Source organism: Amblyomma americanum, chromosome 1 (assembly GCF_052857255.1).
Source record: "Amblyomma americanum isolate KBUSLIRL-KWMA chromosome 1, ASM5285725v1, whole genome shotgun sequence".
Classification (NCBI taxonomy): domain Eukaryota; kingdom Metazoa; phylum Arthropoda; class Arachnida; order Ixodida; family Ixodidae; genus Amblyomma; species Amblyomma americanum.
This window is the reverse complement of record NC_135497.1, coordinates 326,851,847-326,867,851: the sequence shown is the minus strand read 5'-3', so window position 1 is coordinate 326,867,851 and position 16,005 is coordinate 326,851,847. Positions and strand designations below refer to the sequence as shown.

At 49.5% G+C, this 16,005-nt stretch overlaps 2 protein-coding genes across 2 annotated transcripts in view; both read right to left on the bottom strand.

Moving 5' to 3' along the window:
* LOC144115462 (protein argonaute-2-like) overlaps window positions 1-5,837 on the bottom strand; it is a 54,039-nt gene extending 48,202 nt beyond the window's left edge. Inside the window, exon 1 of the mRNA XM_077649861.1 lies at window positions 5,597-5,837. Within this exon, the coding sequence (XP_077505987.1) occupies window positions 5,597-5,821 (225 nt within the window). The 5' untranslated portion in view covers window positions 5,822-5,837. The remainder of the gene's footprint in view (window positions 1-5,596) is intronic.
* The window catches only part of LOC144120691 (uncharacterized), a 341,237-nt gene that overhangs the window by 203,121 nt on the left and 122,111 nt on the right, over window positions 1-16,005 (bottom strand). The window lies entirely within an intron of this gene.

Genomic DNA, 16,005 nt, shown 5'->3' with positions numbered 1-16,005 from the left:
CTCCTAGCCAAAGTACCATCGCTGCACTTACTAATCTGGTCCTCAAACTCAACTCTTTCGAAAGTTCTACAACTCCTTTTACCTAAAAAACGAGTGGTACCACTATTGGAACGAAAATGGCGTCAAACTATGCCAACATATATATGCATAGCATTGAATCAGAGTTTATCCGCTCATACCCAACAAAACCGGCTTTTTACAAACGCTTCCTAGACGACATATTCATGGTATGGACGAAAACCGAGGACCAATTCATCCAGTTTATTTCAGCATTTAACGACATACATCCAAACCTCTGTTTCACACACATTTACTCCACCGATCAAATTAATTTCTTGGACGTCTCAGTTCGAGTGTAGAAGGGTAGCTTAATCACCAGTGTCTATAGAAAGCCCACGGATAGGCAACAGTACCTTCATTACAAGAGCTGCCACCCACGCCACTGCAAAAGTTCTATTCCATATTCCCAAGCCATCAGATTCTAACGGATCTGCTCACGACCAGAAGACTTCAAAGAAAAGTCTAACCGTATGCGGGAGGTTCTGAGGGATCAATGCTATCCGCGGCCTCTATTTTTGATGATGCCATTAGGAAAGCGGAAGCAAAAAGACGTAACGAAATGTTTGGGGATACCCCATCAGCAACCGCAAATGACACCGCTCTAATCTCGTCTTAACCTTCGCAAGCAACCCACCTAATGTCAACAAAATTCTAAAAAAAAACATTTCAAAATAATCGAACAAAACGATAGACTGTCAAAAATTTTTCCAACAGTTCCACACGTTACCTACAGGCTACCAAAAAAACACACATGATTATGTAGTTCCCTCTACTGTCTATAAAGGAAAACCTGTTGGTTGCCTACCTTGCAGGAAGCATCAATGTCAAGTTTGCCAGCATATGCGGACAACAACACTAGCTCAAAGCACACACTCCGCCCGTGAAAACTTGAATTGTAACAGTAGTAACGTGGTATGCTCGAGTGCGGCGATTGTCAGATGCAATACATTGGCCAAACCGAGAATTCCTTCCGAATTAGATTCAACAACCACCGCGCGAACACCAGATCTCTTCCTCTCCTCCCCCTTGTCGAAACAACTTTCCCAGGAAGGTCACGAGTTTCACAAACTAAAAGTTACGCTGCTACACAGCGGCTTCCAAAATACCCGTGAGCGTGAGCAACGAGAATCATACTTTATATATCAGTTTAATACTGTGCAGGCCGGTATAAATGAAAACCCTGGTACTCCCTCCACACTTCAGAGATCATAGTCCTAGCCCTACTGAAATTCACAGCACCCCGACTGCATCGCCTGAGGTCATGCCAATTTGCGTGCTTGCTTCCACATGCCGCCCTTCTCCTCCCCCTGCCAATCTTTCTTGCTTATGACCAGAGAAAACAGTTCTGAGAGCAAAGCATATTGCCTATTGCCCCTCAACTTTTTATATTTTTATATAATTTATTTTCCTTTATTTCTTTTTTCCTATTTTGCAGATAGTAGAGCGCCGATGCTCCCTATAGGACAGTAACCCATTACAATAACGGACACTTGGGCGATTTCGCGCCTTCGTTCCCCATTTTCAATCTGTTACTCTCCTCTCTCTCTCAGTTTCTAGGAAGGAGCCCTCTTTTTGTCTCCGCGACGGAACGCGGGGCGCAGGCGCCCTTCTGACGCGAGGCAGCGCGGAGACATTTGCGCTTTGCGGCGCCGGGCTGCGGGATCGGGTTTCTGCGGTGCGTTTGGCCGGGCGCACCGCCGCCGTAACTTACATTTTAACTGTTAACAGCCGCACCCGCGGGGAGCGCATCGCGCTCTGAGGCATATGCGCTCAGTGTTGTTTTCCGTTCCTTTGTTCTTTTCTTGCTGTTTTCTTGTTTATAATATTTTCTTTCCTCGTGTTCGAACCTCTCGCTTCCGCCGAACGAAGCTTCCCCCATATTAATTCTTGGCGACCCCCCCCTCCCCCCCCCCCCCATTTTCCTTGCGGACAATTCACTCCTTCCACCCCCCTGTCTCTAACCTCTGCTTTCTATTCCCCCCCCCCCTTTTTTTTTTGCTGTTCCTTTGACCACCCTCCTCCTTTCCCTCAGTCGAAGAGAGGAGTCTGGTCGCTCGCTGTTTGTCTCTTGTGTGATCTGTTTGTTTGCTCGAAGGAGGGCGTTTTTCAAAGGAGAATGAGAAATAAAGAGAAAAAGGAAAACGCGCTGTCGCCCCCTGTCCACCGAGCAGCCGCGGGGAGCGGGCAGAAAAAAAGAGAAATAAAAAAGAAAGGAAAACGAGGAGCAGTAGGGGAGAATAGGCGCCCTCAAGGCAGAGTGGCGGGTAGTACAGAAACAGACGGTGGCGGATTCGCGGAACAGATAAGAATTATAGATGCGTGTACTCGCGTGCCGCTGGCCAAAACGAGTAAACAAATAAACAGAATCAAACGCAGACAGGGCAGACTTCCTTGGAGCCTCTTCGGCAGGAATATTCAATGCGGAATCAGCGGCGCAGTTAGCTTAACTAGAGACACGTGCACACGTGCAAGATGCGCTTTTTTTTTATCCCGCGCGCGTTGGAGAAACGTGGGGAATTCCGAGAAAAACCTAAAGAAAATGTGTCTGTCCCCAACCGGACATGACGCCATTAAAAATACGTGAACATGACGTTGCAAACGTGACGTTACATTTTTTTGACCTATCAGCGTTTCCAGCCTACCGACCCACAAACGCTTGTGTCGCGTCATGCATCCCCCTTGCGGAAATTTAAAGAAAAGTTTAAAAAAAACGAAGCCTTACAAATTGCCTTTAATAATCTTTTACATATCAGACTAAAACATAATAAAAAAGTTTCAATATACGCCGTTGATTATCGGTGAGTTATCAATTACTGTTTCCAAACCACATCAGTTTCGGTTTCGGAACTGTTCACCACCTATTCGAAAGGTAGCTATAACTTTTGAACTAAATAAGATACGAACATGATTCTTGCTGCAAAATATTTTTGAATGTCTGGGGTCTCTCTAAATCTAAAAAAGAAAAAATGTCATTTTTACAAAAAAACGCCTTTTCAAATGTGGTGACATACTTTAAAAGCGCGCTTACATCGAAAGGTGGGCGACCTGTCACATTTGCAAACGACTCGGTCTGTGCGCACGACGTCGTGATCTTGAACTGGAAAAGGTATGCACACGACGCGACCTTAGCGCCCTCAGCGGCGGTGGCGGCGGCGCGCGCTCGAAGAATGCTCGGCTCTGTCGCCGGCCGCCGCGACTACTCGATTAAAATCGGCGGCCGGACGTACTACTGCTTGGCGCGCAGTCGTGAGCTACTGCTGGCGTTGCAATCTGTAAATAAAGCGATGTGCGGTGGCAATTCTTTTCCGCTTTTACGGGGGTACCCGAATTGCTGGCAGCGAGATTCGTGACAGTTGCGCTGAAAAGCACAACGCCGTGCTCGTGCCGCATTGCCCGAATCAGAATTAACTGACATCCCTTTGCTGTTGAAGAATGTTTGGCTCGGCCGCCGCAACGCCGTGCTCGTGCCGTATTGCTCAAAGTCAGAACTGACACGCCTTACAACAGTAATATACCCCGACCCTAGTCGTCGTCGGGCTGACTCGCGCGCGGAACTCGATCTTAGGTTGGTGCTCCTTATCGCGTTTAACAGCAGTCATAGACTGTACGACAGCAGCTTATAACTGTTTTTCTAGCAGTGCTACATTCTCTGTTCGGTGAAGTGGCTGCCTGCCTGGAATCGTGGAGCCATGTGAAGCACTGCTACTTTAAATTTTGAAGACTGTCCCATAAGTTCTCAGTAGTTCGCAATGAAAAAGCATAAGCATGCGAGGAAACAGTGGTAAAGTAGAACTACAATTTTCTGGAAATTATCAGAAGGAACAGCAATAATTATTTCTTTCCATTAAGTAAAAGTGCAGTGTGTGGCATAATAAGTCGTAACCGAAACTCCGGTACGTGCCCGGGGGGGGGGGGGTCCAAACTCAATTTATATGTATCCGGCATTCGTAAGTCCGCTGCTGCTGCGGCCGATTATGTTTGCAAAGGAAAATTCGATGTGCACAAGGAAGCGGGCAACCATTACGGCGCTGACCGCACCCGCGATCGATCAGTATATATCGCCAGCATGGGCAGCGGTAGCGGCACACAACGCCGAGCCGTCCGGCCGCCGATTTGAGTAACGTGACTACGACGAGAAAGCAGTCTCCGCGACCGCCCGTGAGCCATGTTTGGCGCCGGAGATAAGGAATAACCACATACTTTCTTTTTTCTTCCTTGGGCCTTTCAGTGGAATCTCTGCGGCCTGAATTAATGATTTCTCTTAGCAGGCTCTCTGATATTGCAATCAGAAGGTCGGAAGGGTATCCTGCTGCTTGTAAGCGTACCACCTGATTTTGATAGCTGTCTTGCATCGCATGATGACATGATTTTTCTAGGGCATTTCTTAAACGCAACTTTGCGATGCCGCGCTTTACAAGCTTAGAATGTGCAGAAGCGAAAGGCGTGAGGGGCTTCTGGCATCGTGGCTCGTAACGCCAGCACACATGGCTATTCTTGAGGAACATGGCAAGATCTAAAAAACGTAACTTTCCTTCAGAAGGCGTTTCATGCGTCAAAACAAGAGGGTCAAGACAGGTGTGAAAAATTGATAAATCTTTCGAGACCGAGGCCCCTGCGTCAGTAACTGCACATGTCATCAAAACTAAAAAATCATCTACAAACCTAAAAACACGAGCCACGCTTTCGTCGAGTTGACTATCAAGGAGCTTCTCATGGTGCGCGAGATAAATGTCGCCCAGTATCGGAGCTATGCATGAACCAATGCCGACGCCATTGCTCTGGAGGTAAACAGATTAATTCCAGGTGAAAAATGTGGAGTTAAGGTAAAAAGTAAGGAGTTCCAAGAAGTTGCTATTGCTGATGCCTGCAGAAATCTGGAAAGCTACCACACCAAAGGAATCAATTGCATTCTTCAACGCTTGCCAGCAGTTTCTTTTGCGGAAGGGAATAATATAAATCTTTTATATCGATAGAGCAGGCCGAAAAGCCTTTCCCTGGGTTTTGTTGCAAGAAAGCGATTACTTGGTTAGAACTCTTCACCTGAAAAGGGTCGTCAATGGTTAAGAGGTTCAGCTTGTCTTGCAAGAAATAACGCGACAGACTTTTGTCATGTGCCATCCTCGGAGACTATTGCTCGAAGTGGGCAGTCCAGCTTGTGAGTTTTGGCTGTGAAGAATATCTTTAAGCAGGACCCCTTGCTTTTCTCTATACACTTGGCTAGGGATTCCAAATTCATTTGTGCACACATTTTCCGTGCTCGGGCTTTCACTTTACTTAGAGCGACATCGCTTCTCTGCCGGAAAGTTGAACTGATAGCATTTTCTGCCTTCGATAAGTAGAGCGCTTTTGGCATCACAGCAAAACCTCCCTCTTTATCAGCCTGTAATAGGGTCAGCGAGATGTTCTTTAAAAACGAAACGGTGAATTTCATTGGAATTCTACACCTGGTAGGTCTACACTTTGCCAAAATGTCCACTCCATCTGAAACACATCGGTCCACTTCAGGAGCCGCTGCTAGGCTGGAAACTTATCTCACCATCGCAAGAAGTTCCGATGCCGATTGCCTGGGTTCCACGGCGAACTTTGGTCCTCGTCTAAGGACGTCTTGTACTTGTTCCGGCAAGGACACTTCACCATAGGTGTGGACCGGACTGTGCATCTTCTTAGTGATGGCTCGAAGCTGCGGCAGCGCGCACTGCCATAAGAATTCCGTAGTCTTGTCTGCCGTCTGAGGTCCACCGCCGCCATTCAAGTGCACCATGAGCTGAAGATGTGCCGCTGTGTGCTCTCAGGAAGAGCCATTCTCTGTAGAGGCAAAATCACTCGTCAAATCATTGAAGCTCATGAAATCCATAAATTCAAAGATGAATGCGTAAGCGTTGCCTCAATAGCTCTGTCTGATAAAGTACTACGTTTCCTTGATGAGAATAGAAAAACGTGCGCAGCTGGTCTTGTGCCACTGTAGACCTGTGCTCAGGAATTGTCATTTTCGTCAATCTGTTCTGTGTATCTGTCTTTTCATTTGAGATTGGTTGCCACTGTATTTAGGTAGTGAAAATCACCTCAATAAACCTGTTGTAAGTTCAGCGCCGTGTCTGTGCACTTGTCACGTCCTTTGTCCCCTGCGCTGCTGAAAAAACCGCTGACAAGCGAAGGCACGGAGGGGACACAAGGACATGTTCCTGGAAAATTTTAAAAGTTTTCGAGCAGCCAGCTACGCAGAAGTACGACCCTTTACGTCACTGAAGACTTACATTTAAATATATTCGCGACAAATCAATACTCCACACTATGTAATATCAAAACACAAGCTTATCACAACAGCGCGCTGAAACGGACAGGGAGAGCAGCAGACACGACCTGCTCACGCTTCGCGGCCTGGCCATCAGGCGGCGCAGCCAATGCAATGAGCATGGGCTATAGTTTTCATGCGTCTGTGTCAAAGTAGGTGCTATGTAAAATGCGTTTGATCTTTCATCATAGATCCCAGCATGGTGACAATCTTCCTTTGTTGAACATGTCTGCTCTACACCTAAGGGACTTGACTAAGAAGCAAACAAGTGGAGTTTTTTTTCTCGTAATGCAATGAGAAACAATCTTTAATTGCTACAGTTCTGGCAAGATAGAGACTTGGGACATACTGTGAATAAAACATGTGCATTTCTCAGCAAAATGCTTGGTGTTAGTGCATGGACAGCGTTTAATGGAAAGAAGGAGAGGCAAGAGTAAGCAGGTGGAAGTGGTGGACACCCAGCACAGAATGGCCAGGAAGTGGAGATTAGCGGCGTAGCACCCTGTATGACAACTTCCCAAAGCTGGCATTGAGGTCATGGATGCACAACTTCTCCCAGCACTATGTTAGATGGTAACTGCATGGCATATGCCTTAAAGGGGTCGAGACACAAAGTTTTTCGGTGTCAGTTTATTTGCCTTCAAAGAGGCCTACGGGCCTAGCAATCATGAAAATAAGAGCAAAACACCAGTGCACAGTGTGAATAATTAATTACAAGCCATTTTGTACACAAAGCCTTTGGTCTCAGTCAGCGCCAGCGCTGAAGTGAACAACACCTGAGTTCAGCGACGTCACAATAATTAAAGCAAGTGCACCATGACATCACTCGATGTGGGTGGAAATAGTTTCGTTTATGGGGGTTAAACGTCCGAAAGCGACTCAGGCTATGAGGGACGTTGTAGTGAAGGGCTCCGCAAAATTTCCACCACCTGGGGTTCTTTAATGTGCACTGACGTCGAATGGTACACGGGCCTCTAGAATTTCACCTCCATCGAAATTCGACCACCGCGACCGGGATCGAACTCGCGTCTTTCAGGTCAGCAGTGAAGCGCCATAACCACCGAGCCGCGGAGGCAGCCCAATGTAGGTGGAAATGGCGAGAGGCTCATCGGACAGCATTAAAAACAGCAATAACTTATGTTCCCCTCAAAGAATGTGCGAGACACTTGCAAGATGGCAACTTCTTACGCCCATGAAAGAAATCGTACGGTAACTAACCCCTCTCTCCTCTCCCACTACCGACCCATACCACCTTCCTGCCCTGTGTGCAATGCTCAAAAGGCAAACCTGACTGATATCTTCGGGATCTGTCCGGCTTCCCCTCCACCCAGCAGGCCAGAGCCACTCCAAACATGGGAGGACTGGGAGACCTCACTACGCTCCACAGATCAGGCACGACAGAAGATCGTCGCCACCTGTGCGGCCAGCGTCATGGACCTTTTAGCCTGAACGGTTGAGTGCGGTGTGGTCGTGCGGGGACCCAGGGGTCCCGGGAGGCCCGAATTCCTCTGCACAGTAAAGTCTTTCTCTCTCTCACTCTCAAGCCGTTCATTGCATTTAAAATTTTGTGCCTGCACCCCTTTAAGGACTATAGACACCAAATTTTTTCTTGCGTGTTTTCTTCTTTCAAACGATATCGTAGACATTCGTATACATGAAGCACCCTGTGGTATTTGTGTACGACCGCTAAATAGTTTATAATTGAATTTCTTCTTCACGCTGTTTCGGTTTCGTCGACCGAAGGACGACTGTGACGTCAAGTTGATGTCTTCGCCACGTGATCAACTGGAAAAACTTGTAAGGGCCAGTGCAGGTGGCGCCATCAGGGGACACACAGGGACGGCTGACAACACTGGAGGGAGAGGGAATGCGTGGTTGGCTATGGCGCGAATGTGCGTGAGGTGTGCGCGGGCAGCGCGGGAGTGATCCGAGTGGCGTGGTCGAAGTGGGCTCAAGTGTGAGCTCGGTGCGCATTGCATTAGGTGCGCAAACTACGGATGACTATTGGGGGACTCCGGCACGAGGGACTCTGTGAGCGTGTGTAATAAATCATCCCTTGACAAGTGGGGGCCCGTCCGACGGAACCAACATGGAGACCAATGCCGGAACGTCCGCATCTGATGAAAGCTCCGTCACAGCCACGGTCCCAACGACCCTGGTGCAGCAACTCCTGGCCACTACGACGAAAGGTACGCTGCTCGAGCGGGAGCAACTGGCAGCACAAGTGCGCGAGATTCTGCTCACGACATCGATCGACACCAGCAGTACGACAGCGGAGCAGGCCAATGAAGCTAGGCCTAGCGGTCGCGGGCTTTGACGATGAGGGAGGCACTTAGGCCGTTACCGAAATTCATCGGATATGAAGACAGTCAACCCCCGCAAACATTCTTGGATCGATTCGTCGAGTACTGCTATTTGGGAGGCATCCCGAACGATCGTCGCCTTCAACATATCCCTGTGGCGTTGGAAGGCTCTGCGAAACAGTGGTGGCGGTTCATCGGTGGCCACTCAGATTGGGCTTCCTTCGCCGAGGACTTCAAGGGCGAGTTCGCGGCCGTCGACTACAGGAAAAAATTGAAGGCAGAGCTGGCCGAGCGCACTCAGCACCCTGCCGAGAATCTAAAACAGTTCATACACATCATAGCAGAGTACTATGACCGTATTGGAGAGCCTGTCACCGACGCAGAAAAAGTTGATCGGGTGAGGCGGCAAATGCATCCGACCTTTCAGGACCTGACGAATAACATGGAATTCGCGAACCTGCGCGACATGGCAAAGGCAGCGGGCCTCCTTATGCAGCGTGCGTGGCACCGCCTGCGTTACGTGCCACCGCCACTGCGAAGCACGCAGGCCGCGCCCGACCTCGCCTTTGTTGACGCCGGCGCTCCACATCGTCACTGCCCTGTTGCGGCGGCCTCAACCGATGCTTCGTCACGACATGACTGGTCGCTTTGGCCTGCGGCAATGCTCGCGTCCCGACACGGGGTCCGTCCTTCGGGCTCGACGCTGCGAGCTGAGGCCCCTTTGTGGGCGCCGCCAGATCCCCGTGCACAGTACCAGTCGCCGGCTTCAATGAACGAAAGCGGCCGCTCCGCACCGGGCATCGCATGGCCCATGCCTCCACCTGACGCTGTTGTCTGCCACCGGTGCGGTGGTAGAGGTCATCGAGCGCGCGCATGCCCTACAGGCAAGTCACGAAGCAGACCGCGCTGCTTCCGCTGTGATCAGGTCGGTCACCTCCAAGCAAACTGTCCGGGAAATGGCCGAGCGTAGCAGCTGTGCCGGCCAACGGCTACGCAACTTCCTTGCAAGTTCTAGCGACGACCGGTGGGAAAGAACCTCTGCTCGAGGTATCAATCGGCGACAGTGTATTTTACGCCCTCCTGGACACCGGCGCCAGCGTTAGCCTGATGAAAGCGCGAGCCTTCGAGGCGGCGAAACGAATTGGCGCCAGCACCAGAGAAGAAAGACGGACTCTCCGGCTTGCAGAGGGATGGTCGGAGACAACACCCTCTGTACGTTGCCGCATCCGTTGGCAGGGTAGCAGCCGGAAACAGCGCTTCCTCTTGTTGGAGAAGCTTTGCCACGACATAGTTCTGGGACGAGACTTCCTTGCAACAGCGGGCTTTTCTGTACATATAGGCCTCGGTGGATGGACACTCGGGATGGATCCCCAGCCATTGGTGAGGTTCAGCAAGGCACCCTCTCGCCACCACACAGCGGCTGCTGGCCTGCTCAAGACAGCTCCACACAAGTTGCACAGCAGCATCCTGACATGGAAGACTGGGATGAGGACCTAGCTACCTCCTTGCAGCAGCTGTTTGCTCTGGAAGAGCATGGTCCACCTGAGGCCAACTGCAGCCAAGCGACGTCTGACCGCAGGGCCTCTCCAGACAGCGATCGACTGGAAGCCATCCTCAGTCAATATAAACATGTTTTCCAAAAATACCCCGGCTGCACATCTCTCATTACGCATAGAATAGATACAGGCGACCACTGTCCAGTCCGTTGCAAACTGCGCCCAGTAAACGCAAAAAAGCGAGAAGTCATGGACCAATGTATACAAGAACGGCTGCAGCAAGACCTTATCGAACCATGCACCAGCTCATGGGCCAGTGCTCCAGTCCTGGTGCAGAAAAAGAATGGTGGGTACCGCCTAGCAGTTGACTGCACACCATTAAATGCCAGGACAAATGTACCAAGGTACCCAATGCCTCGTACCGACTGGGTCCTTGCACAGTTGGGTCGTGCCAAATGGTTCTCGAGTCTGGACCTTGCACAAGGTTTTTTCCAAGTGCCTGCAGCACCGGAGGACGTTCAAAAGACTGCGTTCATATGCCACAAGGGCATGTTTCAGTTTAAGAGGATGCCATTTGGAGTGGCTGGAGGGCCAGCAACGTTTCAGTCTTTCATGGACAAACTGCTAGAGGGAATAAAACATACCTACTGCATGGCTTTCTTGGATGATATCCTTATCTACTCCGACACATTGGCAGAACATCCGGACCACATTGCCGAGGTGTTGCGTAGGATCGACAGGGCCGGCCTCTCAGTCAACCCAGCAAAGGTTTCCTTCTGCAAACAGACTCTCAAGTTCCTTGGGCACATAATTACTCCTGGCGAGTGCAGACCGGACCCAGACAAGGCGCAAACTGTCTCTCAGTTTCCCCCATCCCGTACTGTCAAACAACTCCAAATGTTCTTGGGCCTAGTTGGCTACTACAGGAATTTTATACCCTCATTCTCCGACAAGGCAAAACCTCTAACACTGCTGTTGAGGAAAGGTACAGACTGGTTGTGGGGGGCTGAGCAGCGAGCAGCATTTGAGCTGCTGAAGACTACACTGGCAGGCGAGGTGGCCGTCACCCTACCGGATCTGAACCGACCATTCGTCATTGAGACGGATGCTAGTGGCACAGGCATTGTGGCAGTTCTACTTCAGGAGGTGGATGGCTTGCTTCGGCCAGTCTCGTTTTTTAGCAGAACCCTAACCGCAGCAGAGCGCAACTACACAGTGCAAGAATGGGAATGTTTGGCAGTCGTGTGGGCTGTGGAAAAATTCAGGCCATACATTGAGCTTACGTCTTTTGAAGTTCATTGTGATCACGCATCGCTGGCACGGATTCTCAACACTGAACACACGTCGGGCCGGGTGCGACGCTGGGTTTTGCGATTGCAAGGGCTGAGGTGCACGGTTAGGCATCGCCGAGGCCGAGCTAACATCCCAGCCGATGCTCTGAGCAGATTTCCAACTGGTCATCCAGAACCAATGCCTTCAATCTTGGCAGAAGAATGGTTTCCGATAGAACTCGAGGAACCACAGCTCACCATTCGCTTCGCTGATGTTGCCTCGGCTGATCTTGTTGACACCTCACCCCTAACCGACTGTGCAAAACTGAAGCACGAGCAACAGAAAGACCCGTTGCTGCAGCAGCTGCTGCAGTACCTTGAGGCGGCAATCCTACCAGACGACCCCAAGAGGGCAAAAATGGTCTCCGACTTGGCCAAGGAGAGCCATATAGCACCTGATGGGGTTTGCCTTTGGACACGCGGAGGCAAAGCGGTACCGTGGCTCCCCCTCCATCTACAGGAATTGGTGCTTAAACTGAAGCACGACCATCCACTCAGTGGACATGCCGGCTTCTTCAAAACCTTAAGGCGCATCGAGAGCCGCTTCCCTTGGTTGGGGCTGCGCTCCGACACGTCTCGTTATGTACGAGGGTGTCAGCAGGGCCAGGTCTTCAAGCCCCGTCGCCAGAAGCCAAAGGGACTTATGGACAGCACTTGGGTGTCCTCGCCCATGCAGCACCTCAGTGTGGATCTGATAGGCCCATTGCCCAGAACTCCACGGCAACACAAGTATATCCTTGTAGCTCTGGACACATTCACTAAGTTTATCGATCTTTTTCCCCTGTGGGCACCAACTTCAAAAGCCATCGTTGAAAGGATGGTGGAAGTTTTCTGCCGGCACGGTGCACCTCTTTCCCTCTCCAGTGATAACGGTAAACCATTCGTCAGCAAGTCAGCAAGATATGGAAGGAAGTGCTGCAACATTGGGCAATACAAGAGCGGCACACAGTCCCCTACAGACCTGCTGGACAGCCTGTAGAACGTCACAATGCTAGAGTCAAGCAGATCATTGTCAACTACTGCTCCTCCCACTGCAATTGGGACAAGCGACTCCCTGAGGTGGCCCACGCAATGCGGACATCAGAGAGTGTGGTCACAGGGTTTACGCCCGCATTCTTGTGCTATGGTCGGGAACTTCGTACACCTTGGGCAGATAGGCAGAAGATTAGTGCTGAAATTTCTGCATCGGCACCCCATGCACTCGCTGCAGAGCTAAACCTTTACCTGCAGGATGCATTGGCCATGGCCAGGGAACACCAAGAATCAGCGAAGGTCGAACAGGCCAGGCATTACAACAAGCATCGTGAACCAACCACCTACAAAGTTGGCGACCTCGTGCTCCGCGACAAGCACACTCTAAGTAATGCAAGTACAGGCTTCACTGCTAAATTGGCCCCTCGCCGCTCAGGGCCCTACCTAATCACTGCCCGTGTGAGTCAGAACAACTTTAAACTCAAAGACCCTGCCTCAAGAAAGTATATGGGTGTGGCCAACGCAGACCAGCTAAGGCCATACCATCCACCGTGGAGGCCTGCTTGCACGAATTAAGGGGGGGAGGATGTAAGGGCCAGTGCGGGTGGCGCGATCAGGGGACACACGGGGACGGCTGACAACAGTGGAGGGAGAGGGGATGCGTGGTTAGCTATGGCGGGAATGTGCGTGAGGTGTGCGCGGGAGTGATCCGAGTGGTGTGGTCGAAGTGGGCTCAAGTGTGAGCTCGGTGCGCGTTGCATTAGGTGCGCGAACTGCGGATGACTATTGGGGGACTCCGGCACGCGGGACTCTGTGAGCGTGTGTAATAAATCATCCCTTGACAAACTTTAATATAATCACTGACCGGCTTGTCATTCCATGTTTTAGAAGATGCTGCATTAAATGTCGTAGTCAATTGAATATACATATCAGCGATTATATTACAGTTTTTCTAGTAGATCACGCGAACAAACCGTCAACTTGACGTCACAGTCGTCATTCAGTCAATGAAACCGAAACAGCACGAGAGAAGAAATTCAATCAAATTATTTAGCGGTTGTAGGAAAATATCACCCGGTAATTCATGTATTCTAATGTCTAACGCATCGTTTGACAGAAGAAAACATGCAATAAAATTACACTAGCTGCCCACTGAAAGAGAAGACACTTTCGCAAGGCAGCAAAGCTACCTAAGGAACAAGATGGTAGGTTCCAAAATTATTTACCTGGATGAGATATGTGCAACGGCAGCAAGCGCAGTGTTGGTGTAAGGACAGAACAGCGAGCGTGTGCTGCTTGTGCCAAGATCAGGACAACCATGGCCTGGAGCAGGCTGCCAGGGAAGGGCCACCGCATCATTGTGATGCACATCAGCAGTGAGAAAGGCCCATCAACGGCTCCCTGTATGTTTCCTGCAGAAAAAACGAAAAGGGTGAAGACTGCTATGAAGATACGGGTGGCAATCATTTTGAGATGTTTGCACTCATGTGCTCCAGAGGCAGACAAGAGAAACATCGTAGCAAAACACAAGCAGTTGTGCCATTCACATCTGGACGAAGCAATGCCGACAACAGTTTTACACAAAGAAGCAGTTCAGCAGTAGCTGACAGAGAGAACACTAATGGAACGCTATGATGCCAACAATGTGGCTCCCATAAATCATGAAGCTGCCCAAACTGTGTGTTGTCAAATACCATGTAGGTGTCGCTGTGGCGAGGGCTGGCAACGTCAAGCTCTGGCTCCCACCTAGGCTTTAACCTATGGAGTTTCTCTGGATACAAGTTAATAATGATACCAAGAATGAGCATAAAGATTTATGGCTTCCTTTGGTTGAAGCTCTGGTCATAAACAAGACACCAACGGTTTCAGCAGAAAAGTGGAGGAATAGTGCACACCACGCCATGAATAATGATGAAAAATTCAGAGCAAACTCTGCCAGCGGCCCTCATATTCATTAACACATACGAGTTTCACAAAACATAACTATGTAGCACATCGGCTCTGGGATGCATCACAATAGTAAACCAGCGCTAACATCTCTTGCACTGCAAATTAAGACTTTACATCACCAAGTTATCAGGCTTCCAAACTTTGGAAGTGATATGCCAGGTTTAACTTCCTGAAGGAACACATGGGCTATGAAGAACACCACAGTGGACGGCTCCGGATTAATTTAGACCGTATGGGGTTCTTCAACGTGCATTGACGTCACACAGCACACCATTGTTTTTATGTTTTGCCACCGTCGAAATACTGCCACTGCAGCAGGATCGGGCTCAAACCCGCGACCCTGAGATCAGCAGCTGAACGCCAAAGCCACTAAATCATATGGCGGGTGCTTCCAAATTTTCATCTAGCTGCTTTTTCTATGGACTGCTTTCCTGTCTCACTAAAGAATACAATACTTGCTTTAACTATTCGCTTAATAATTCTTTAGGCATGCTGTTTTGTCTTCGCTGAGAACGAATAAACAACTGAGGCTCCTCAACCTTCACGCTGTCAGCAGGCAAAGGACACCTGCAGCTGCATTCCTTTAATACAAGCACATGCATCAGTTTTTGTGCTTATACGCAGGTTGGAGTGGAACGTCAATTCTTATAAATGTCCGACATAAGTATGACGACATCCATACAGACACAAGGCAGCAACGGGAAACTGCAATACGGGCACTGCCTTTGATAAAAACAACTTACTTGTGTGGTGCATTCTTTTCAGCCATCTCCTGCTTCTCGATACAGCTAACTCATTGTTAGAAGCATACAGTAGCAGCGAGCCGCTCACAACTTGCCTCCGCGTCCCCCGGCTCTGCTTCTTGCATCGACCCTTTTTCCTTTAAAAGCGCTTACATCGAAAGGTGGGCGACCTGTCACATTTGCAAACAGCGCGCCTGTTTTGCACCTTGCTAGCCACGACGAAGCAAGTACGCATCGAAATGTTCACTGAATGTGGGGGAAGATAGAAATACAAGAAACGCATTTAACGCTCTAGCGCACAAATTCAATACGACGCAAATTTTTATTTTTCTCGTCGAGCAGCCACGATCTACCACTGACGCTGATACTGTAGAAGCTTGGGCAAGTTGGTGTGACATGGTTTTTTCAGCACCGCGGGGGACAAAGGACGTGACAAGTGCACAGACACGGCGCTGAACTTACATCCGGTTTATTGAGGTGATTTTCACTACTTAAGTACAGTGGCAACCAATCTCAAATGAAAAGACAGATACACAAAACAGATTGACGAAAATGACAATTCCTGAGCACAGGTCTACAGTGGCACAAGACCAGCTGCGCACGTTTTTCTATTCTCATCAAGGAAACGTAGTTCTTTATCAGACAGCTATTGAGACAACGCTTACGCATTCATCTTTGAATTTATGGATTTCATGAGCTTCAATGATTTCACGAGTGATTTTTGTTCTATTATCTGACAGCACTCGACACTGAGTGAAAACAGGATAACACGGCGGTTTTTTGTTCTTTTTTCTTTCCTGTGTGCAGTTTCTGCAATGAATGCCAAGGTGACGGGAAGCGGTGCCGCTCACGTTGTTG